This window comes from Hemiscyllium ocellatum, chromosome 4, assembly GCF_020745735.1.
Source record: "Hemiscyllium ocellatum isolate sHemOce1 chromosome 4, sHemOce1.pat.X.cur, whole genome shotgun sequence".
NCBI classification, from domain to species: Eukaryota; Metazoa; Chordata; class Chondrichthyes; order Orectolobiformes; family Hemiscylliidae; genus Hemiscyllium; species Hemiscyllium ocellatum.
In genome coordinates, this window is record NC_083404.1 from 41400081 (window position 1) to 41426017 (window position 25937).

The following is a 25937-nucleotide window of genomic DNA, read 5'->3' on the forward strand; positions in this document are numbered from 1 at the left end:
AATTGGCTACTGTGGAATATTTAATGTAAATGTTTTTAACACCATTAACTCTCAATCTTGATGTGTTACAAGAAGTTGAAACATTGAACATGTAGGCACAGAAAATAAGCTCAAATGATTAATTTTTCACCAATTCTTTTCCTAAATTTCATGAAACTGTTTTTAGAAACCTGAAAATTAATAAACTGACTAGTATTTGGACTAGACCAAAGCCCCTCAAAATATATTCAGAAGATAGTCTAGATCCTAACTTTTTCTTCTTTTAAAGGTAAATGTTACATGTTGCAATCCAGATGCAATGTGATTGGTCAACTATTCAACGTTAAGCAAAACACACTTTATTCATAAACTATAGTTAAAATACAGACAAAAGAAAGAAGAAATTGGAGTAACTTAACTCCATTGGAAAATTTAACCCAATTATAGGTTTTTAAACTACTGAACAGTAACTGTTCAAATATAGTAACATCCCATAAACAATTGCCTTGGCAAAAGCAAATTCAGTCAAATAGATAGGCTCGTAAATAATTCTTCACTCCGGGAGGAAAAGCATCAAGAGAAAACTGTGAGAAGGAGAGTAGCAGCGAGATATACACTGCAGCTCCCAAACCCAGCTTTCAAACCCCAGCAAATGCTATTGAAAAACTCAAAGTAAAACTCCTGGCTTTGTGGGACCTTGACCCCACCCATTCAGGCTGCTTCTATTGTTCCAACTCTTAAAAGAAATCTCAAGGCCTCACAAGCTGTTTACTTTTTTAGATTTGAATAGACAGCTCATTGTCTCTTAAAATCTCCCTTCAAAGAAAGGACAAAATATACCACTTAAAGCCATAGTATTGTCATACTAGTTGTATGAAAGTGTAACACATTTTTATCAGTTTGAGTACAGATAATATAGTTAAATCTAGAATGAAAAAGATACATATTGCTTTATGATGTTTGTGAGCACTAGGTTTAGTCTAAGTAACATTTCAAAGCTGTGTACAATACCAGCGGAATTGGTGAAACATCCAAAAACTTTTAATGTTGGAAAATATTCCAAGTGCTCACAGGAGTGTAAGTAGACAAAGGTTGGTGGTGTGCCAAAAAGGGTGACATTAAGACATAATGACCAAAAACTACTTCAGAAAGGTAGGTTTTGGGAGTGTCGATGAAGGGGGCTGAGAGGCTTTAGGAGGTAATACCTGAGTTTTGAGCTTCAGCTGCTGAAGATACACCCATTGATGTTGGAGTGAAGGGAACTGAGAATGTACAACACAAGGCCAGATTTGGATACATGCAAAATTCATACATACTTTCAGGCTGAAGGGAGTTTTCAAAAGGGCTGACAAGACCATGAAGAGATTTGAAAATAAGTTTGGTGCACAGATAACATACAGGGAGCACAGTGAACAATGTCTTTGAAGATCAAGAGCAGAGTTTTGGATAAGATGAAGAAGAGGTAATTGTACTCAAAACATTCACTCTGTTTTCGCTTCACAGGTGCTGTCAGACCTGCTGAGTTTCTCCAGCATCTGCATTAGTTTGGAGGAACATTAATTTATCAAAGATTCCAGGATAGAGTAGCTAAGTCTGGAAATAAAATCACAGAGTAGGATTTGAGCACCAGTTCAGATGGACAATATTTTGTGGGGAAAATAAAGAACTGCGAATTGGTGATCTGAAACAAACAGAAATTGCTGGCAAAGCTCAGGAGTTTTGGCAGAATCTGTGGGGAGAATTAATGTTTCGAGTCCGGTGACTATTTTCTTCATATTTTTTAGTCTCAGGACAGAGAGTGGATGTGAGATTAGAAGCTCAGATCGGTTGAAAAGGATGTAAGTGTGAGAACGGGGACAATCAATCTAACAACAGAGACTGTGGAGAAGTCCGGAAAAATGTTTATGTCTTCTTAATTAACATTAAATCCAATGCGCCAGTCTATCCTCTAGATTAGAATCCAGACAGCCAATCTCGCCTATTTAAAACTATAGCCTGCAGCACCAGTACTGCAACTAGGGAACAAAGCGCAACACTGCAGCCGTTTCTCGAGTTAAAACCCCCTGTTTGACCGAGCCCGGGGGTGGGGGCTCTAAAGGTAGTGTACGTGACTTGTGACGTGTCCAAGAGGCAGGAGGTTGTTTTTGTGGCAGTGGCGCTGGCTCGGAGCTGGCATTGGCAGACTGTGATAGCGACAGAGTCTCAGTGAGTATCAGAGCTTTGGCCAGCGACAGTGTGGGAACAAATGGAGGCTCTGCTGGTGAAAGAGCTACATGAGACAGTGTGTGAACTATTCCACACACAGTTTAATGATAAGAGTCTGTAGCAACAGCCGCAATGTATCTGGTTGGTGAAATGTATCTGAGACATTGCAATGCTGATAGTGTTTCATTTCGATACAATGTGTCCCTGTGATACAATGTGTCTGTTTTTAAATGTGTATTGACATTGCCCGGTAGATATCACGGACTGTTCTGTGAAAAGATCACCCAGCCTTTGCCAAATGCTCGATGCTGCCTCTGATGAAGAAGGAAAGAAATATGGTGATGTGTGAGGATCCGGCCCACTCATCCACCTGCTAGTCCTTTTTACAGAGCAGCCTCTGCTCGAGGCCTAAGAATATTTCTTCCCGCGTTATTGCATGTGGGTGTTATTGATGTTGCTCTTATTTCACGTGCTGTCGGGTGAAAGCAGGGAATTATTCGAAAATACATCAGCCCTGTAACTCCATTGAAAAGCTAGTGTGAGTGGTTTGTGATATTCATATTTTGACTTTGATGTGCAAAGTGTGTTGGATCAAAAAGACTAAAAATAATGTATGGCCCAAAAATTTACAAACATTGAAAATTACTCTCTGATCTCATCCCCAGATTTATCTCTTTTTCGGCTGCAGTATTAAAGGAAAATGCCATATTAGCAGATAAACTTCACAACTATGATCCAGACATAAGAGCATCCAATTGCAATGCCGTAAGAAGACTTTTAAAAAACATGTGGTTATTTTCGCACCTTAACACACTCTTGAGTTCCAAACTACTTAGCATTTGCTATATTATTTTGAAACGCAGTAAAGTCTCAACCTCTTTTTCTCGCCAGAGGCTTGGTGATCCTCAGGTTAAACTCACCATTGATGTCTCTCATGAAAGAACAGCCCTGGTTGCTGCTGTAAAACTGGCAAATGCTAAGTTCTGATAGTTGATTAATGTGTGTTAATGGTGTAATACAATTACTTGTTGTCTTCCAAAATCAGCCTCTAATCTCTAGCCTATACTCATCCTTGTTTTTCACACTTTGGCCCCCATTTTTAATATTGTGTGGCGCAAATGAAATGTACTGAGCGTAACTGAACATTGGTTAGCATCCCCACTTTTCAAAATGCATGATGGATGTTCCATTGGTTTCATTTTCTCCTCTCAACTAAAATTAGTGACTTTTGCTAAGTTCAAATGTATTCACTGTTAATCTTCACATATCTTACACAGTTCTTTTTGATAAAACTCATCAAGTGACCATTTCTGGCTTTCACTCTCTAAAACCTTTGTCTTTCATTCCTGGAAAGGTTGGGATTTAGAGGTTAAGCGATTGAAATGTCTTAAATGGATGCACGTAATGGGCTGTTGCCAAACTTCACTACATTTTATATCCATGTAATTATCTTTACTGTTGACTTACGTCAGCAGCAGCTCAGTAGATCAAAAGGTTGTGGACTCAAGTTCCACTCCAAACTTCAGCACAATCTAGGGAACGCTCCAGTGTAATATTGATGGAGTGCTGCTCTGTCAGAGGTGCTGTCTTTCAGCTGAAAAGTAAAATAGAGATCATATCTTCCCCCTCAGGTGGATATATGAGAGTCTGGGCCATTATTTCAAAGAAGAGTAGGGATGATTCCCCAACTGGTGTCTTGACCAATGTTTATTCCCTCAACACTATTCTGAAACAGGTTCTCTAGTCATTGTCACGTTGTTACTTTTGGGAGTTTGCTGTGCACAAATGAGCTGTATTATAACAATCTCTATACTTAAGAAGCACTTGTTCAGCTGCAAACCACTTTGGGATGTCCTGGAAAAGCTTCAATACTGTATAAATGCAAGACTTTTCTTAAACAAAGCGGTAGTCTTGTAGTGTTGTAACACAGCTACTGATTTCCTGTCACCACCTTTGTTCTACTGGCTAAGACCCATTACATCTCTCAAGCTTTCCATAAAAGTTGTGTGGCCTTATAATACCATATATGAACAATACATCACATGTTAACAATAATCCTCCAGCTGTACCATGTAGCTCATTGGAACAGATATGCACAGTTCAGCTCCAGGAGCCTGATCCCAGCACCCCCAACCACATCCTGATTGATGTTTCTTAATGTCATTGGACTGCTTTGGCTCTTTACCATTTATACTTTCTTGTAGAAAATAGCTATTAATTTCAGTTTTCAAATGTGAAATTCAACTTCTGAGCCTCAAAAGCTTTTTTTCTACGAAAAAGTTCCAGATTTCCAGTACCCTTTGACCAACACCTTCCTGATATCATTCCAAACAATCGTAATTACTCTAATTTTAATATTCTGCTGTCTTGTTCTGTACTCTGTCCCATCAAGTGAGTACCTGACTTATCTATGTAATTTGTTTTCATAACCCACTTTTAGGCCAAGTATCATACTGGTGAATCTGTGCTGCAACCCTGTTAAAGTATCCTTCCTGATATCCATTGCTCAGAAACAAATGCAGTGCTTCAAATGATTTCTAAACAAAGTTTTTTTTTGTAACTAAAGCATAACTTCAATGTCTTTGTATTCCAGCTATTCTGAGATAAAGCCAGCTTTCTATTAGCTTTTAGTTTTTCCCTCTGTACTTAGTCCAAAACTACTGCAAATCATACTTCTCTCAAAATCCTTTGGTCTAACATTCTTTGGTGCAAACTGGATAAAATTATTCCGCCATATTTTTGCTCACTCACTCATAACCTATCAATTTCTCTTTACAATTTTCTGCTTCCGTCTGCATTATCTGCTGTGCCACTTAAATTATCATCATCAGAAAACTTGGAGGCATTGCTTAACTGGAACCTAATGTAAGACTCTGTCTTCCTTCATCCAGATAATATATAAGTGCAATGAAAAGCTACAGCCCCAGTACCAATCCCATTCTGCCAATTTGAATACAAAACCATTAACTTCATTCTTTGTCTCCTCTCTCCTTATCCAATTTTCCCCATCCAAACAATCTGGCTACTGCTAATTATATGTGCCCTCATCTTTGTCAACAGTCTTGTATATGGATTACCTGGAAGTTCCTGTAAACAGTGTCCATGGATATACTCCCATTATTGTTGGCGATCATATGGGGTAATGCTAACTTCATTCTTTGATCTCTTCAAATAGAAAAATATCACAGCTGACCAAAGTGTACAAGTTAAGACTATTGGCCTAATTTATTTGTAGATAAATTGGAACAAGGAAGTCAAATGCTGTAGAAAAAGCATAAAAGATCCTGAGGGATCTTGACAGGGTGCATGTGAAGAGAATGTTTCCTCTTGTAGCCGAATCAAGACTAGGGATCACTATTTTAAAATAAGGAGTCAACCATTTAAGACAGAGATGAGGAAAATATTTTCTCATAGCGTGCCATGAGTCTTTGGAATTCTCTCAAAAAGCAATGGAAACACAGCTTTGAATATTTTTAGGTGGGCTGGATGGATTCCTAATGATCAAGGGGGTGAAGATTATCGGGGATAGGCTGGAACCTGGAGTGATCAGATCAGTCATGATCTTATTGAATGGCGAAGCAGTGTTGATAAGCTGATTAGCCTACCCCTGCTCCTAATTCACATGACCCATATGTAATACACTATCAGAGTTTGGTTGTGTGATGTGTTGAGTTTATTTCTAAGATTTTACTTCAGCTGCATGATCTGCCTCTATCTTGTGAGCTGACATCAAATGAGACCCGATTATGGGAGTAAGCCAGCTGTGCTAATTACACTCTCTCTTTTTTGTGTTGCATTTGTTAATTCTTTGTGGGAATATTCAAGAAAGGTTTGCAAGTGAAAGTGGCTGGTTACTACCGCACTAACCAGATTTAATGTTTGTTCAGATAGAGCCTTGTATAGCCACTCAGCAAGACTCACTGCACCCCACTACTTTCCCATTTGGCAACCTGTATGAACACCTCTAAATGTGACCCCTTCTCATAAAGCATTGTATGACACGGTATACCTGATCCATATTATCCTTGGTCTGACTCTCATATAGTAAGTTGTGATTCCTTGTACTGTGCTTGGTAAACTTCCGACCCACCCCCATATAGCACTTCACAGGGTAGACATGAAGAGTCTAGGCCCAGAGGGCATAATCTCAGAATAAGGAGTCGCACATTCAAGACAGAAATGAAAAGGGATTTTTCTCTCAGTGAGTAGTGAATTTGTGGAATTCTTTCCTGCAGAGGGCTGTTGAGTCTGTATCATTAAGTGTATTCAAGGCTGTGAAAGTCAGATTTTTTTTAAAAATCAGTAAGGAAATCAAGGGTTGTGGGGAAATGGCAGGAAAATGGAGTTGTGGATTATCAGATCAGCCATGACCCTGTTGAGTGGCAGAGCAGACTTAATGGACTAAATGGCCTACTTCCACTCCTATGTCTTGTCTTGAAGAGGAATCCAAAAACTGTCCTTACTGAGGACTGTAAATAGTTTACATGATGGTATATCTCGCTCCATTTTCAAGTGATTCTACTAGCAACACTTGTACTGAGCTTGGATTGGGAATAGACACTTCAGATACAATCCACATGCTTTACACTTGGATGGTTTCTGGATGCTGCAGTTGGACAAGATAAGGAACCTAATAAAAAGAAAAGCAATGAAATTAATGCTAATTATTTTTAACTGTACACATATAGCTGCCCTTTTGACAGGTTAGGACCGAGGTTTCAGCTGTACAACCATAAGATGTAGGAACAGAAATAGGCCATGCAGGTACAAGCCACTGAAAGCTTTTTGCTTCCACCACCAAATCACCTGAGTTACTTTTTTGCTTTATCCTCCATCTCCAAATCACCCGTGTTTCTGAATTGATTACCGGTTTACGTGCAAAACTCATAAGGGCAGTGCAATGATGACAGAACTGAGGGAAAGGTAGAAGGCCAAATACAATTGGAGTTAGATGGTGAGAGAAGGCATTCCACCCCCCTGGGGTGCCCACTTTCTGTAAAGGCATTGAGAGTTTTGCTGGAAACTGTATTCTCTCTCTCTCTCTCTCTCTACCTCTACTGTGGAAGAGGGGGAAGTAGTCAGAAACTGTGACCCTTTCAAGTGGGTTGCCTGGACCTATATATGGAAACTTTCATCAGGGATCCATGGGATCTTCTGACTTGTCTTCCCCCTCTGCACCCTCAGGAGTGAAATGTTTCCAATGACTAAAAAGGGAGTGCAACCACCGACAACCAATATTTATATGGTCAATGAATTCCATAGCACTGCAAAATAAACAGTTCACAGGGAACCACTGCAACCTATGATTAGATGGGACAGCTGTGTACAATACCCTCCACCCGACTGATATTCTCCCATTCAACCTATTCAGGAATGTTAGTACACACTTCTGGAGCAGGTGAGATTTGAACCTGGGCCTCCTAGCATAGGGGTAGGGACACTACCAATGCACTACAAGAACCCTTCCACTCTATTTGCAATGTAATTTTGCTTGATTACACAAACAGAATGCTATTCTAAAGTCTTTCCACTGCAGCCTATGAAATAATGCCAGGGTTTGTGGTTGTTCATTCTCTGCAATTCCCTCACTAATTGAATGATCAATGCATGGACTGACTTATCAAGAAAGCAGCTGAGGTAAAAGCCCTGAATATTTTTAAGAGCCAGCAATAGGTGGACTAGAGATTTGTTTTTTAAAAATGATCAACTAAAGTGGGCAAAATGGCCTGTACAATCAGAGCAACTTTGAATCACTTTAGCCTGCATAGAAACATTCCATGAAACTGTGTCTTTTAAAGATAAAATAGCTCCCATGCCCACTGTTAAAATAATACAGTTAAATCCTCTGTTATTCTCTGCTTTTTGTTAACTGTCAATGGAAAACTAACTGCTTGTAGTAAGGTTAGAAAGGAAAAGACTTGCATTAGTATAGCACTAATAAAAATCTCAGGTCATTTCAAAATGCTTTACAGCCAACTGAATATTTCTGAAAGTAGCCACTGTTGTAATGTACAAAACTGAGCAGCCACTTTGTACATACATTTGTAATTCTTACATTGCTATTAGATTTATAGATGCTGATTGAGGGATAAATATTGGCCTGTGGAAAATTGGCTGGGGAAAATTTTCCTGCTGTTCTTTAAAATGATGGAACAGAATTTTTTACATTCACCTGAGGTGGCACATGGGTCCTCAGGTTAACCCCTCATCTGGAGGACTGCACTGCTGATAGTGCAGCATTCCCTCACTTATGAGCTGGGAATGTTGGCTTGTACATTTTTAGATCTTATGCTCAAGTCACATTGTATTACTAGTGAGGTGCAGAAGCCAGATCAAGTAGAGAATCATGGAATCCATATAGTGTGAAAGCAGGACATTTGACCTGCACCATTGAATTTACACCAACCCTCTAACCATTCCATTCTGACCCATCCCTACCCTATCCTTTTAACCCTGCACTTCCCATGGATAATCCATCTAACCTACACATTCTAAATATTATGGGTCAATTTAACATGGCCAATCCACCCAACCTGCACATCTTTCCTCACAACTGAGGAAACCTGTGCAGACACAGAGAGAATGTGTAAGGTCCATACACACAGTCCCGAAGGTAGAATCAAATCCAGGCCCCTGGCACTGTGAGGCAGCAGTGCTAACCAGTGCACTACTGTACTGCCCATTGAGCTTCACAAAATATAAATTTAAAATCAGCTTAAAATGTCAATCCACCAGCTTTTGAGCAAGTTGGAGCCCTGATCTACAGTTGCTACTGGATACTGAAAGCCAGACTGCTAACGTGTCAGTCAGAACCTGGTTCTTCAAACAGCTTTAGATTTTTCTTTGTAAAAGCCACTGATGTGTGCTATAACTTTACATCAAACAATAGTCCGTATCTGATCAGTTGTCAAGATTAGAGTGGTGCTGGAAAAGCACAACAGGTCAGGCAGCATCCGAGGAGCAGGAAAATTGATGTTTTGGGCAAAAGCCCTTCATCAGCCCTTTTCCTGCTCCTCGGATGCTGCCTGACCTACTGTGTTTTTCCAGCACCACTCTAATCATGACTCTGATCTCCAGCATCTGCAGTCCTCATTTTTGCCATACCTGACCATTTGGCTGTTTCCTTGCAGTGCCACACATTATGAAATTACTCGATAAGGTCAAAATTTTTCTGCTTTAAATCAGGAAAATACAAAAGGGTATTGGTGCTGTAAAAAAAAAGTCAGGAGATGGAAGTGAGGGAAATGATGTGGGATGTAATTAAGTGAAGTACACTAGAGGGCCTGAAAGCCCTAAATGCTGCAATGTTGCTATTGACCAATAAGTTAGTGTAGACAATTGTTAAGGTCTACACTCAGCTTCCAGGTGTTGAGATCAGTTTTGTCGTCAGTACAGGGGATTCAAAATGAAGCAGGCAGTGCCTGGAACAAACACATTTCATGTAATATTAAATTATGTTGAAGTCCAAACATGCTTCAGTGCCTTACAGAATATGTAACAAATATTGGAATTAGAACTGACAGCTGCCTGTAGACATGGAAAACAATTTTGACTTATTTTATGACAGCTTTGCTACATGCACTATAGTCTTTCAAGTACTTGTTAAGTAATGAGGCAGTTTAACCTGTCAAATCATTTCTGTAGGATGGTCTACAAATTGTTTAAGTCTGCCCAGATCAGAATTGTCTAACAAGCAGCATGATTGCCATTATGCAGCCCACCAAGGGGTCCTGTGTGTCTAAGCATGCCTTTCTTCAAATTGTAGCTAAGTATAACTAAGAGATTTGGAAAGGAACAGCTCCTCCAGTCAGACACTGTATCCCCAAGGTGTTTGTTGCTGATAAGCTCTCTCATGATCCCATGAGTAGTCATTGCAAGAGACAAAGTCTGTGAAGGAGCACTGGAACATGATTGCTTTCACTCAGTTTGAGGCTGCAGCTGCAGGAAAGGGACTGGGAGACACTGGCTTGAGGGAGGAACATAAAATGAGTGAGGCAGACCATTGGGGTAGGTGACTGGGCTTCTATGTGAGTGAGTGAACAAGACTGAGTCAAACATGCAGCCTTCTTATTCCTTCCTAAACCTATCCACAAAGGTAAGATGGAAGTGAAGAAACCACTCTGAAAGGCAAAGCACTTCCAGCCCCACTTTCATATGAATTTCACCAAAGCCAACACAGTATAGACTAAGGTCAGTGTTAATTGAGTCCAACTCCTTTAGTCCCATTCCTGTAGACTAGCTTTTTTATAAAGGTTCCAGATGTCACCCTCTCTAGAAAGGGATTTGAACCAAGATGCCCAGAGAATTAGCCTGGGTCTCTGGCTATCTAAAGTCCAATGACATGACCACAACATAATCACTTTCTCTGTGCTCTGCTGCTGGCTCTTGCTTATTGTAGTGGAAAACCAAAGCCTTCTGAAATTTGCTCAGCAGTCCCTGAATGACAGAGCTATGTTGTTCATTGCCTAAACTAATTGCTATGCTCATGTTCTAATTTATGATAGAGTGTACACTATTTTGAAGCTTTCTTGGGCTGGATTTTCCTAGGTGGGTGAAGGATTCTGATCAGCAGATCCATATTTCCATTCTTACGGTTCTTGCATAATGCAAAATTATCATGTGTAGGAAAACCACCACTCCCCCCACCACCTCTCTTCCCCACCCCCCCCCCACACACTTTTCACAGCAGTCAGCTCCAAATGTTGAAATGTAAATTTCCTGACAGTCACTTTGATAGATGTTGTCCAATGGTAAATACATGAGCGTGATTTTAGGATTCTGAATAGTACCAGGTGATCGAGTGCTTGGGTGCCAGGTAAATAGAGTATCAGCTAGGTAATGTGTCAAGGTCAAGGGCAGAGGAGCAGAGGATAAGATACCTGTGAGTATGATAAGAAGTAGAAATGGAGTAAGGTGGAAACGGGGGCCAGTTAAGTAATGCAATGTGTAGGGTAGGTCAGGGAGGATGGGGAAATCAGGTCTGGCAGTGGGAGTCGATCGTGTCAGGTCTGGTGACAATGGAGTTGGAGAATGGGTCAAATCAGGGGCTGGGATATTTAATAGTCTAATGTATTTATGTCAAATTTATGTGTTTAATAATCTAACATTTCCTGGGTAACTATTTTACTTTATTTCATTGGACCCCTCTGAATCCCCCAACTTAAATAGCGGATTTCAGGGTATATGAATTATCCTATGGAATCTTCAATTTCCTGTGCAGTTCCTTTGGAATGTGCTACGATGGGGATTCCACAGGGTTCCCATGAACAACTTCCATCTCTGCACTGCATTAATGTTGGCCTGGCTGATGGAACATTGGGCCAATATATTTTTCCCCATTCATCCCTACTATTTTACTACTTCGAGGTCTTTTGCATTGGCTGTTCAAAGAGCATTTCACTGATTGAGCTTTGGCTCAGCTAAGTTTGTATTGTTGACCAAATCTGAAGAGTTTCATAGCGTAAATACCATTGGTATTGCATGTGGAAAGTGTATTGATTAAATTTCTGGTTATAATTTCGTGATTTTTTTACATACAATTTTGTCATTCTCAAAAGGTGGGCATTGTTGCCAAGATCAGCATTGGTGAAAATGTGTTGCAGCAGGTCAGGCAGTACCCAAGGAGCTGGAGAGTCGATGTTTCGGGCACAAGCCCTTCTTCAGGAATGAGGAAAGTGTGTCCAGCAGGCTAAGATAAAAGGTAGGGAGGAGGGACTTGGGGGAGGGACGTTGGAAATGCGATAGGTGGAAGGAGGTCATGGTGAGGGTGATAGGCCGGAGTGGGGTGGGGGCGGAGAGGTCAGGAAGAAGATTGCAGATCAGGAGGGCGGTGCTGAGTTCAAGGGCTTTGACTGAGACAAGGTGGGGGGAGGGGAAATGAGGAAACTGGAGAAATCTGAGTTCATCCCTTGTGGCTGGAGGGTTCCCAGGCGGAAGATGAGGCGCTCGTCGTCCGGCTGTCGTGTTGTTATGTTCTGGCGATGGAAGAATCCAAGGACCTGCATGTCCTTGGTGGAGTGGGAGGGGGAGTTGAAGTGTTGAGCCACGGGGTAGTTGGGTTGGTTGGTCCGGGTGTCCCAGAGGTGTTCCCAGAAACGTTCCGCAAGTAGGCGGCCTGTCTCCCCAATATAGAGGAGGCCACATCGGGTGCAGCGGATGCAGTAAATGATGTGTGTGGAGGTGCAGGTGAATTTGTGGTGGATATGGAAGGATCCCTTGGGGCCTTGGAGGGAAGTAAGGGGGGAGGTGTAGGCGCAAGTTTTGCATTTCTTGTGGTTGCAGGGGAAGGTGCCGGAAGTGGAGGTTGGGTTGGTGGGGGGTGTGGACTTGACGAGGGAGTCACGGAGGGAGTGGTCTTTTCGGAACGCTGATAGGGGAGGGGAGGGAAATATATCTCTGGTAGTGGGGTCCGTTTGGAGATGGCGGAAATGATGACGGATGATACGATGTATGTGCAGACTGGTGGGGTGGTAGGTGAGGACCAGTGGGGTTGTGTCCTGGTGGCGATTGGAGGGGTGGGGTTCAAGGGCGGAGGAGCAGGAAGTGGAAGAGATGCAGTGGAGGGCATCATTGATCACGCCTTTGAAGAAGGAGGCCATTTGGGTTGTACGGTATTGGAACTGGTCCTCCTGGGAGCAGATGCGGCGGAGACGAAGGAATTGGGAGTATGGGATGGTGTTTTTACAGGGGGCAGGGTGGGAGGAGATATAGTCTAGGTAGTTGAGGGAGTCGATCGGTTTATAGTAAATGTCCGTGTTGATTCGGTCGCCCGAGATAGAAATAGAGAGGTCTACGAAGGGGAGGGAGGAGTCTGAGATGGTCCAGGTAAATTTGAGGTCGGGGTGGAAGGTGTTGGTAAAGTGGATGAACTGTTCAACCTTCTCGTGGGAGCACGAGGCAGCGCCGATACAGTCATTGATGTAGCGATGTGGCCTCCTCTATATTGGGGAGACAGGCCGCCTACTTGCGGAACGTTTCCAGGAACACCTCTGGGACACCCGGACTAAGCAACCTAACCACCCCATGGCTCAACAGTTCAACTCCCCCTCCCACTCCACCAAGGACATGCAGGTACCAAGGACTCCTCCATCACCAGACCAGAGCAACACGATGGCTGGAGGAAGATCGCCTCACCTTCTGCCTGGGAACCCTCCAACCACAAGGGATGAACTTAGATTTCTCCAGTTTCCTCATTTCCTCTCCCCCCACCTTGTCTCAGTCAAATCCCTCGGATTCAGCACCGCTTTCCTAACCTGCAATCTTTTCCCTGACCCCTCCACGCCCACCCCACTCCGGCCTATCACCCTCACCTTGACCTCCTTCCACCTATCGCATTTCCAACGCCCCTCCCCCAAGTCCCTCCTCCCTACCTTTTATCTTAGCCTGCTGGACACACTTTCCTCTTCCTGAAGAAGGACTCATGCCCGAAACATTGAATTTTCCTTGGATGCTGCCTGACCTGCTGCGCTTTTCCAGCAACACATTTTCAGTTCTGATCTCCAGCATCTGCAGTCCTCACTTTCTCCTAGAAGATCAGCATTGGGTCCATCCCCAATTTGGCACATAAGAAACATAATTTCTTGCTTTCTCAGTGGACTGTGGCGCAGACTGCAGGGAGGATGAGCAAACTGACAACAGCACGTGTCTCAGTGGTCATTCAAGTAGGGAGAGAAGAGGGACATCTAGTAATGTTAGGCGAATAAATACACGGCAGAATCTTGTAGGGATCTGAGGGATGTAGACTCTGGTGAGACATGTGGCAGAATCAAGTGACAAGTATGGCCCATTCTGACATCCGGATTAACTCCCTCCATCTTTTATGCTTTTCATAAGCAATGTGGCAAGATTCTGACTGGTCAGTGATGAGATGCCAAATGTCAGAAGGTAAAGCTTGTAAGACACTTTGTTAAGTGTCCAAATGGCGTTGTGAGGCAGGTTAATACTGCTGCCTCACAGCGCCTGGAAACAGAGTTTGATTCCATCCTTGGTCGATTGTCTGTGTGTAATTTGCACATTCTCCCGTATCTGCATGAATTTCCTCCAGGTGCTCCTGTTTCCTGCTACAGCTCAAAAAGGTGCAGGTTAGGTGGATAACCACGCTAAATTGCCCACAGTGTCCAGGGATATGTAGGTTAGGTGAATTAGCCATATAGAATGCAGGGTTACATGGATAGGTTAGGGGTTGAGTATGGAATGCTCTTCAGAGTGTCGGTGTGGACTTGTTGGGCCAAATTGCCTGCTTCCACACTGTAGGGATTCTATGATTCTAATGGCACAAATTGCCTCATTGATATTCAGCTTCCCAACTTGCCAAACAAGCTTGTTGTCTGTAAAAACCTGAAAATGTGTTGCTGGTTAAAGCACAGCAGGTCAGGCAGCATCCAAGGAACAGGAAATTCAACGTTTCGGGCCAGAGCCCTTCATCAGGAAGGGCTCTGGCCCAAAACGTCGAATTTCCTGTTCCTTGGATGCTGCCTGACCTGCTGTACTTTAACCAGCAACACATTTTCAGCTCTGATCTCCAGCATCTGCAGACCTCACTTTTTACTCGTCTGTAAAAACCTGACAAGGGAACCAAAGCAAGCACCTGTCAGATTCAACTGTCTGCTTGATCTGAATGATCTCCATTCTGGAAACGGGGCATCAACATTTCTGGACACTGGCCACACATATCCCACCTCCACGGATGTTGGTATCTAGCATATTGCCAGACTTACTGAACCCTTATGGCATATCTCTAACTTAGCGATTCTTCGGTACATCAGTGTTGTACCTCTGTCTGTACTGGCAACTATCCTTTTAATGTTGCTACAAGGAAGCTGCTCAGGTACACATACCTAGATCATGGACTGGACCAAGTTGCATCAATGGGCAAGTTACTCACCACCATACCATTCACATTCTGAGCCTGCCTGGTTGCTCAAAGAATCCACAGCTTTACAATCCCCTTGCTATATCTTTTTTTGGCCTTGCTCCCTTAGCTAGAGGTACTAGTCTCATATTACTGCTGTCTTGCGTTGATTAGTGCACAGTCAAAGTCTGGCATAAAGTTAGGAAGCTTCCCATAGTTATCAACGAGCATCAGTCAAGTCTTAGCCTTTGCTGAGGGGTTCCTAATATGATATATCAAGTGCAGCCTTCAATCCAAGTCCAGACAAGCCATGTGCTTATTGCAAATCTGATGCATACTGCCATCCACCCAACTGACCTCTGCGCCGACCAATCTGTGTACATATGTTTTCATACATGTTGTGGCATAGAGTTGTTATAGAGACTCCAATTTCTTCCCATCAAATGGATGATCAGGTATCTGCCTCATTCTTTCTGCTTGTCATTGGCGTGTGCTGACAGTTTGGAATTTCAACCTGTGTGGACACATTATGATGAGTTCTTCCTTCGCCATCAAGTCATGGAGTGGGATGTGGAACCAGAGCTTCTAGATCAGAAGCAGGAATACTACCACAGGGCCTTTGTAACATAGGCTAATAATCCCTGAAAAATATATATGGTTAAGGGATGATTTCATTGAGATTTTTCAGACTTTTAAGGGAATTGTTAGGGTTGATGAAGAGAAACATTTTCTACTCCTGGAGGAGCTGAAAACAAGGGGACATTGACAGGGCATCCAGCAAAGCATTCAGAAACACTTCCAGACAAAAACAGTGGAAAAAGTGTAGAGCTCTTTCCCGCAAATAACAATAGGCATTAGCTCAATTAATAATTTTAAATTTGGGAATCCATATATTTTTGTTAAACGAGAGTATAAAAAATATATAGAGCCAAAACAGGTTAATGCAGTTAAGATAAAAAAAAGTCATTGAATGGCAGAACAGGCTGAAAGGCCAAAATACTCTCCTCCTGTTCATTTGTGATCACAACAATATAAACCAAGCTGCAATTTTATATTATGTGAAGCACAGTTAATCTAAATGCAGAATTTTTTTTGGCACCAATTAGGTTTGCAGCTGAGAGTAGCCAATTAAAACACACTCACTTACAACTGGGAATTAGTCATCATGGAGTCAAAATTGCCTTTCAATGCTTCATGTAGTTTGAAAGTCAATCCATTATAAAATAATGAACCATAAGTAAGGTGGCAATCAGACTACAACGCAAGGAACATGTTTCTGCTCCGCAGTCACTCTGAAGTTCAAGTATATCTGAACATAAATCCCACCTGACTCCCAAGTTCAGAAATGTTAGACATTCTTGAAGAGCTGGAATAGATTTCAAGGTCAAATTCAGGATGAGAAGTGCTTAAGAGCCCTCAGGGAGCAGTATCATAGATTGGAACATCGCAGTTGTACATCTGGGAGTAAAACCAAGATAGTGGCTGGTTAAAAATGTTCTTGCAACTGCTGGTGGGCAAGAAGCTGTAAGAATTTATTTTAGGTTCTGGTGCAATAATATTTCCGTAGTATTACCTGAGATCCGCCTCTATTGAGCACGTCTAACCTATAACATCTCTGTTGCTCTTAGATCAAGTTGGTTAATTAGGAGATGGAGGGAAGATTTGTTTCAGCCAAGACCTGGCAATCCATGATGTTGGAGATAATGGATGGAAACCTACTGGGGAGGGGAGGGGGAGGAATGGTAAGAATATTCTGTAACTGTACCAAGGTGGCAGAGACAGTAGAAAACACAACTTCTTGTGCTGTGATGAGAGGAGAGTTGGGTGAACCCCAATTTGGGTTGAGGAACTATCCCAGTGTTTTTTTTCCAAGAAGGCTGTCACTGGGGCGTAGTGTGATCATGCTTTAGTACATTGATTATTCATTATCAGCTTCACAGGAAACTTCTGAATATGCAAGAGGGAGAGTGATTATACCTATGCATCCATAAACATACGTTAACCTATTCTGAAAATAGACAAATAATATTTGACATAAATAGCATTCCTGTACTTGGAATTTGCTGTACTTGGAAAAAATAATTCGCTGTTTTATTCATGTTATACACAAGTCTGGTTTGCACCTGGTTCCTACATTCACATCTGCAAGTTGGCTGTGAAAATGTTGACCTTGTGTTTCTTTCTGTCCTTGTTCAGTTTCTTGGAGAATTACAAAGAGCACCAATGTGTCCAGCCTTTGGGAAGCTAACAATTGTAGGAAGCAGCTATAGAAGCAATAGAGCAGGGGAGAGGGTTAGATACAGCTAGGAGGATAGGAGTGGCCAGATAGCAACTAAAGAACCTTCACTTTCAATTTAATATTAAATTGGTTAGAAGTGAGCAGTTTCATCGTTGGGACATCACTGCAGTTTAATTTCTGACCGTAGAAATGTTTGAATTAATATATTGATGTCAGATGGCTGTAGAGGATGTAAAATTCATTAAATAGTTTAAGAGCACTGTTGGGGAGGGGAGTGGAATGAATGTAACAAAATATATTGGAGTGTGTCTTGTGAAAGGAGTAAGTCAAGTTAATTATTGTACTAACCTCTATTAACTGCTTTAGAAATATTATGCATATTTACATGATTGCATCATTAGTATATACATTAACAATTTGCATTTATACAGCACCTTTATCATAGGGAGCCATTGGAGTACTCTGCTTGGTTGTTTGATAGTGTAATGGTTACATTATTTTTGTATGAAACAATATTCTGTGATCCTTGAGTTCTTTTCAATGATAAAACTTTTTTTAAAATCATGAGCTAGTTGGTAATAATTGTATGTTAAGAAGTGCAGATGTAATGAGTTAACTAATTATTTGTTGTTTATGAAATACCAAACTGGCTTCTGTTTAAATGACATGGAGTGGATGAATGCTGCAGAAGCAAATATTTTCAGTGCAATATATTCCCTCCCAGCTACACAGGAAGAAGGGCCACTGATGGGAAGGTGGAAAGATAAGAGCATAAGAAATAGGCGCAACAGTTGGTTATTTGACTGTTCCAGCCTGCTCTGATATTTAATAAGTTCATTGCTGAACTTCTATCTCCACTTGATTTTTCCCATTCCATTCTCACATCCCTTGACTTCCTTAGCACCAAAAACCTATCAATGAGCATCCATAGATCTCTGAGATAGGGAATTCCAAACGTTAGAAGAAAACCTGTTTTGAAATTCTCAACCTCATTCTCTGATTTTTTTTTAATGTCCTCACCCTTCTCTACTGCTGAAACTGTCCAGGATTTCTGCTCTCCTTAATGGTTTTGACTATCGCTACTCCAGCATTGGCAGCTGTACCTTGGGTGGCACAGTGGCACAGAGGTTAGGACTGCTGTCTTACAGTGCCAGAGACCTGGGTTCAATTCCTGCCTCAGGCAACTGTCTGTATGGAGTTTGCACATTCTCCCCATGTCTGCGTGGGTTTCCTCCAGGTGCTCCGGTTTCCTCCCACAGTCCAAAAAATGTGCACATTAGGTGAATTGGCCATGCTAGGTGCAGCGGCAAACGTAGGGGAATGGGGTTGGGTGGGGACGGGTTGGTGTGGACTTGTTGGGCCGACGGGCCTGTTTCTACACTAAGTAATCTAATCTACCTGCAGCTACCTCGTGCCAAGATCATGAATTCTGTACCTGAATCCCTATCCATTTTTTTTAATTTAAGATGCTCATCAAAGCCTTTTGAACAAGCTTATGGTTACCTATCTGACTTAATGTCAAATTTTGTTTGTATTCCTGGGTTATTCTATTAAAGGCGCTATATAAAAGCAAATCATTAGTTGGTAGTTCATTTTACATTGAGTGTACAATAGAATTTCTCAAAGATTTTGATTTAAAGTTACTGCCTGATAATACTATCTTCTTCTTTTCAAAGAATCCTGACTTCTGCCTTGGCTGAAGAAGCTCTCACCACCAACTCCTCGCTGTGAAATGCATTCATCCCTACATGCATAGACCACATTGCAGAATGAGCATAGCCATTGTTTTAAATGCTTTACTTGTGTCCATCCTAGCAGCTGTGTTGTGGAAGTATGCTAAATTGTGGGAGCATGCTGTGTCCATAGAGGAAGAATTGTTGCTTTCTCAACAGACTCAAGAGCTGTCCCAAGTAAAGATTGACTACCATGCTGCATTGCAAGCCCTCATGGAAGATGGCACCAGAATGGCTTGTACAGGAACAATGCACACTGAGCGGATCTGCCGGTTTGAATCCCTCTGCTACTCTACTAATGTTGATGAGTTTGTTTTCTTTCACAGCAATGCTTCTATCTTGCTGCCAAATCTAGGCTCTCGGAGGTTCCAGCCTGCTCTGCTGGACCTATCTTCTGCTGAAGATCATAGTGCACAGTACTTCAATTTTGTAGAGTTGACTATTGATGCTCTTCAGTTCATGCCAAAACCTGTCTTTGTGCCAGATGTCGCATTGATTATGAACCGTTTCAACCCAGACAACCTCATGCATGTCTTTCATGATGATCTCCTCCCAATCTACTACACCATGCAACTGTTCCCAGACTTGGACCAAGAATCACGATTGGTGTTTATGGAAGGTTGGAATGAAGGGCCACACTTTGACCTCTACAAATTGTTTAGCAACAAGCAACCCCTTCTGAAGGATCACCTGAAAGGTCTCGGAAAGCTGCTTTGCTTTACAAAGTCTTATGTTGGATTGTCAAAAATGACAACTTGGTATCAGTATGGGTTCATCCAACCTCAGCGACCAAAAGCAAACATATTGATATCGGGGAATGAAATTAGGCAATTTGCAAACTTCCTGGTGGAAAAATTAAATGTTACCACAGACTCCAGTGGTGAAGAGTACATTGTGGTGTTCAGTCGCACAATTAATAGGTTGATTCTAAATGAAGCGGAATTAATCTTGGGTTTGGCACAGGAATTTCAGATGAAGACTATTGTGGTGACTCTGGATGACCATTCCTTTAGTGATCTTGTGCTATTAATTCGCGGAGCCTCTATGCTGGTCAGCATGCACGGAGCTCAGCTGGTAATGGCACTCTTTCTGCCCCCAGGTGCTGTAGTTGTTGAATTGTTCCCCTATGCTATTAATCCAGAACATTACACACCTTATAAAACTTTGGCATCTCTCCCTGGTATGGACCTACAGTATGTTGCCTGGAGGAATACTAAGGAGGAGAATACAGTTACCCATCCAAACAGACCATGGGAACAAGGTGGCATTGCTCATCTTGCTCAGTCTCAACAAGAGCGTATAAAAAAGAGCAAAGAGGTTCCTCGCCACCTATGCTGCCGAAATCCTGAGTGGTTGTTTCGCGCTTATCAGGACACCATAGTGGATATCCCATCAGTGATAAGTGCCATTCATCAGACAGTGGGATCCAAACTTCCTCTCAAAAAGATTATGTCAAGCAGTTTAATATATCCTGGAAAAGTAAGAGATTCCAAGTGCCATCCCCCTGATCAGGTCACCAATGTTGGAAAGTTATCCATTTCATGGGAAGTACCTTGGAACCTGAAGTATTTAAAAGTAAAAGAGGTGAAGTATGAGGTATGGATCCAGGAACGAGGTGAGAATACCTACATGCCTTACATCCTGCCTTACCAGAACTATACATTCATGGAAAACATTAAACCATTTACAGCCTACATGGTTTGGATAAGATGCATCATTAATGAAAACCTTCTTGGCCCCTTTGCAGAGGTACTGACTTGCAACACATAGTGCAGTTTGTTAGACAGACAAGAAGAAATATCATGTGCTTCAATAAATTGTGTGACTTAGAAATGTATAATTCAATATTCGTTAAGCCCCTGTAGCTGAAAATACTTGTAGCGAATAAAGGGACAGATGTTAAATAATAATAGTAGATATTTTGGGGCTTTGTGCAATTTGAGTGAGCTTATAGTCAAGTGCTGCCCCGATGGAAAGAAATACAGATTCAAAGCCAATTAAGATTTGGCTGATTTGCAGTTCACCCTGGTTGGGGCAGATTGTAACTAAAATCAGTAATGTAGATTTAGACTGTTTTGAAAAACAGTGGTTGGATAAAACACGAGGCGTACCTGAAATCAGAAACTGAATGTCTAAGTAAGGGTTGTACCATTCGCCATGGCAATGTGTGAGCCAGAGGCAATGTGAATGTTTGCATTCATGTGAAGATAGTGCTAGGGTTTGCTGTTGAAGCAACAATGGCTAGCTTGCTTCCATTAACAATTATTAGTATTATATATCATTTGACTGACGTAACAAAAAACAACCAAAGCTTCTTCAACAAAGATAATGATTATAACTACTGAATACTTGTGAGCTTTACACAGGCCTGCTGTGTTCTGAGCCACAGCTACAGAAAAGAATACATGATGATTGCATATAAGCTAAAATGAATTTGCTTGGTAAAGTGTTTGTGTTTTATAAATCTTTCTCTTCCCCTCTGTCAGAAGTTCCTATTATTAAAGCCTGGCCCAACCCAATTGGAAACTACTTCATCATACCTGTTTATTTGCAGAATGGTCAATTCCATCGCTGTTTCTGCATAAAATACAGGAATGGCAACTACCTTAAGTTGCTAAAAACATGGCTGTTTATAGGCTTTATGTTCTCTGTTTCCACAAATTGTTTTTTTTCATACATTGAGTAACCTTTGCTAAAGAAATCAACCTAGATGCTAACTTATTTCAGTTCCCTTCTCACAGCTCTGCAATTCTGTGTGTAGTTCTCTTTTTAAAAATTACCTGATTCTAAATTACGGTCTTAAAAATCTTCTTCCAACTCTCCTCCATCTCATTTTGGATTAAAAAATAACCAAGGTTCCACAATTGCGCCTAAATGTGCGAAATTCTACTATTAATCTTGATCATTGGCTGAACCTCTCCAGTAAAATGTTACTCCAGATATGGTCTTGCCAATATCAAGCGGCAATCTTAATATGTCCCTTTTGAATTATAAGTTATAATCTTGCTCAATATTTATGTTTACAACTTTACTTGCAATAATCTGATTAGATTAAATGTAGAAGTAGAGTTAATAAATTTGCATTCCCGTTGGAAAGCATAGGTCATTCAATCCAGCTCAGGTATAATGGACTGACTGCCATCTTCTGCGCTATTCATTCTATGATTCTAAATAAAATTGATGAGATTTTAGGTCTTGATACCCTTAGTTCCTTTTTGTGGTCATTTTTGAGTCAGGATGTTGAGCGCTTTAGAAATGAAAATATTCTGATTATTTTGCCAATTTTGACCTTGGTAAAGTTTGTGTGGTTGGACTATGCTGTTAGAATATATTTGCTGAATCCCTGTTGTTCTTCCAGTGAATAGTGCATGCTGAAAATGTGCTGGTGGTGTAATTGGTAGATCTTGATTTCAGGTGTGGAAGTGCCAATCTGGCAACTGTTTTGCATTGGTGGTGCTGAGCATCTTGGGTTGTCGGACATGCACCTTATTCAGGTGACTATTCCATCACACTCTTGAGGTCTCTACATGGTGGTGAGGCTTTGATGGAACGTACAAGTGAGTCACTGGTCAAAGAGTATCCAGTATCTGATCTTAAAGCCACTAGTTTCTCCAGTTTAACTTCTTGTCAACACATCAACAGTGGAAGGCTCTGCACTGATGAGATTATTAAATCTCAGGCATCAGTGGCACCTTTTCTTTGAGATGGCCATTGCCAAGCACAGAAGCTGCTTTATTGGAATCATAACTTGTGTTGAATGAATCTGAAAAAAAATGGAAGGTCTGTTATGAATTATCCATATTGATTCATGTTAAACATTGAAGAGAACATGAAATAGAAACAAAAACTGCCAGTGCTCTCAAGTCGTTGAATGAAGTTGTAGTACTGGTGACAACAGAACTGATTGCCAGTACTTGTAAGAATATGTCAGTGTATTCATTAACACAGATATTACAGTCTTATTGCTGTTAAATGGGAGTCTTCTGATGTGACATACTAATGACCATAACAAATTACAGGAATAACATTTGATAAATGTGAACAGTGCTGCAGAACATCAATTTCAGGAGATGAATATTAAAAAAAACCCTGCCTTTTATACAGCATCTTTCACAACCATCTGATATCTCAAAGTCTTCAACAACCAATTTGTGTCTAGATCAAAGTCATGAAAATGAAAACTACACTGGTAGCTGGATGGACTGATGAACAATTGCACGAGTTTAAAATCAGTAAGAGGAATGAACAGGTAAAACAAATTTAAAAAACACTTCAACCTTGGGAGCTAAGCTAAAATAATAATATAATAGTGTACAATGTGTGCTCGGAGTGTATGTAAGATGACTATTGTGAAAGTTTTGAACTGTTATTTAACATTTGTCTGATTTTTAATCTTTGTGCATTACCTTTCTTTTGAATCAGGGAATATTGACTATTTAATGAATAATTAAATTGATTTATTGCTCTGTGTGTCATTAACTGTACAGACAGGAGAAACACGCTGCTTTAACTTGGTCGTTGCAGTTTATTTGATACTGTGCCCAGGTATGTTTGTGGATTATTGTTCAAGTAAAATTTGAGCCAAAGGCTGAGCGATTTTATTTTAAGTTTGTTTTTAGTGTTAACATAAATCTGTGTGGAATTTCTGTACCTTGAAGATTAAATATAGTATTAAGAGATACAGTTTCAACTCTGGATTTTTTTCTATATTTTGTCTGAACTTTTTAATTGAAATCATGAAATTGAGATCTATGCTGCAAAAAAGAAATTGGCAAGTTCTCCAAATCCGTAACTACTCTTGTTATAATTTGCAAAATGACAGAATTAAGGGTGCCGATTCAGAAATTCCATTATTTTGTGGCTATATAAAGGTACAGAGTACAAAAGCAAGGAACTAAAGTTAAAACTTTATGATTCACTGGTTAGTCCTCACTGTTTTAATCCTGTGCACCACACTTTTGGAAGAATCTTAAGGCCTTGGAGAGTTTCAACAGAATGGTACCAGGGATGACAAACTTTGGAGATGTAGGTTAAACAACCTAGAACTTGGGATTGTTCTTGGAGCAGGGAAAGTGAAGTGGAGATTTAAAAAGTGTTAAAACATTTGTCGGGTTTTGATGCGATTAACAAAAACAAAAATTCCTCTGGCATAAAGTTAGTGCAGCAGATACTTGGGGATCACTTACAAATTCCCCGCCAAGCCAAACATTACATTCTGATGTGGTTGTTCCTTCCTGATTTTTGGGACATCACAGCACACAAACTTCAGCAGTTCAAGAAGGTTGCAAAAATCTGGCCTTACCAACGATGACCACATTCCATGAAAACAAAATCCACAGTGTCCAGTTTGTTAGGGTGATGTTGAGTGAGTTAGGAGGAACAGGGAATTGTTATAAAGAGACATGATGGATTTAAGTGAGTGGGCAGGACTGTGGCAGATGCAGTTCAATATGATCAAGTATGAGTTTGTCCAATCTAGCCCCGAGAAAAATGAGCTTGAGTATATATTAAATAAGAACAGAAAATGCCAGAAAAATTCAGAAGTCATGTAGAAATTGCAAAGAATGGCACAGTGAATATTTATTGGAATTGATTGGAATGCAATTGAAGTAAAGAAATTCATCTTCGGTTGCACAAAGCCTTGATTAGAACCCATCTGGAGTAACTATATTCAGTTTTCTAGGAAATTAATCTCAGGAAGGCTGTGTTAGTCTTGCAGGGGATTGCAATGTAGACTCCCCAGGATGATATCCAAGCTTAATCAATTAATTTATGCTAGGTCACTTTTATCTGCCATGAATCTCCTTGAATCTGAAAGATTCAGCAGGGTTTAATTGAGGTCTCTAAAACAACTAAGGGATTTGATAAGTGAATACAGCAATTACTGCTCTTAAAGTTGGACTGTGGCCATTTGGGAATATAATCAAGAAGCTTTTTTTTTCACATTGTGAGTGTTGGAACTCTTTTCCCTTAAAAAGTTATGATTTTGAGGTCAATTGAAACGTTAAAGCCTGAAATTGATGAGAGATTTTTCAGACAGGTGAAGTAAAGATTGATGAATAGAGTTGTGGCACAGATCAACATTTTCCAGCAGATTCAGCTTGAGTAAGTTGAATGACCTTCTCCTGTTCCTATGTTACTATATCTGTGATGAGCTGAAAATCAAGGATTCTATATATAAATGTCTCATTGCAATGGTTGTTTCTGTTAGCAGTTACCTTACCAGCTAGGACTAACATGAAACAAACTGAAGTACACTGAATAGTTTGATTTTTGATTTTATTTTATTGTAACATGTACAAAAGTACTGGAGTTAAGTGAAAAGTGTATTATGTCGCTATGCAAGGTGCCATCTTAGGTACAGAGAACAAGGCAGAAAGAAACAACAAAGTTAAAACTTAAACATTGCAGCAATGATAATACAGTGGCACCTTTTTAGTTTTAAGTAGAAAATAAAGAAATGAAGCTGCAAGTTCAAACGTTGCAGTCTGGCTTAACCACCGTGGGATCGGACTTTGAGAAATCACCTCGAGACTGGAAGTCCACAGTGAGTCTCCATTTCAAGGTAACTTATCAATTTTATTATTTTGTTTGACTTGGGAACAAAAATTTAAAATGGCAACATAAATTTGCACAAATCATAGGTTGCTGCACACAGAATGATGTTGCAGCTTAATGAGCAACAATGTGCAGAGTTAAGCTAAGTTGGAAAACCTGACAAGCCCTTCTTTATCTGGAATTGATCATTCTGTTCACTTCAATTATCAGATTTTATGTTAAGACTAATTGAAAATCTGTCAATACTTGCTGGTGTCTTGCAGTAAATTGGGCAGAATGTCCAGTGCTTAAAATACTCATCCAGAAGTTGCTGTCCAGTTTGCTCTGCTCCATAAAGTGTTCTTCAGAATTCCAGTTTGCCACCATTCAATTA

General features: G+C 40.8%; 1 protein-coding gene across 3 annotated transcripts in view; it reads left to right on the top strand.

The window, feature by feature from the left end:
- The window catches only part of pomgnt2 (protein O-linked mannose N-acetylglucosaminyltransferase 2 (beta 1,4-)), a 39941-nt gene extending 16256 nt beyond the window's left edge, over positions 1–23685 (top strand). The window contains exons 1-2 of one of the 3 annotated variants that reach the window (XM_060822997.1): positions 2104–2184; positions 18950–23685. In XM_060822997.1, coding sequence (XP_060678980.1) covers positions 19022–20776 — 1755 coding nt within the window. In that variant the 5' untranslated portion in view covers positions 2104–2184; positions 18950–19021 and the 3' untranslated portion in view covers positions 20777–23685. Of the gene's footprint in view, positions 1–2103; positions 2185–16687; positions 16777–18949 lie in introns of those variants that run through there. The other 2 variants (XM_060822998.1, XM_060822992.1) reach the window with 2 other exon arrangements.
- The last annotated feature ends 2252 nt before the right edge of the window (positions 23686–25937 follow it).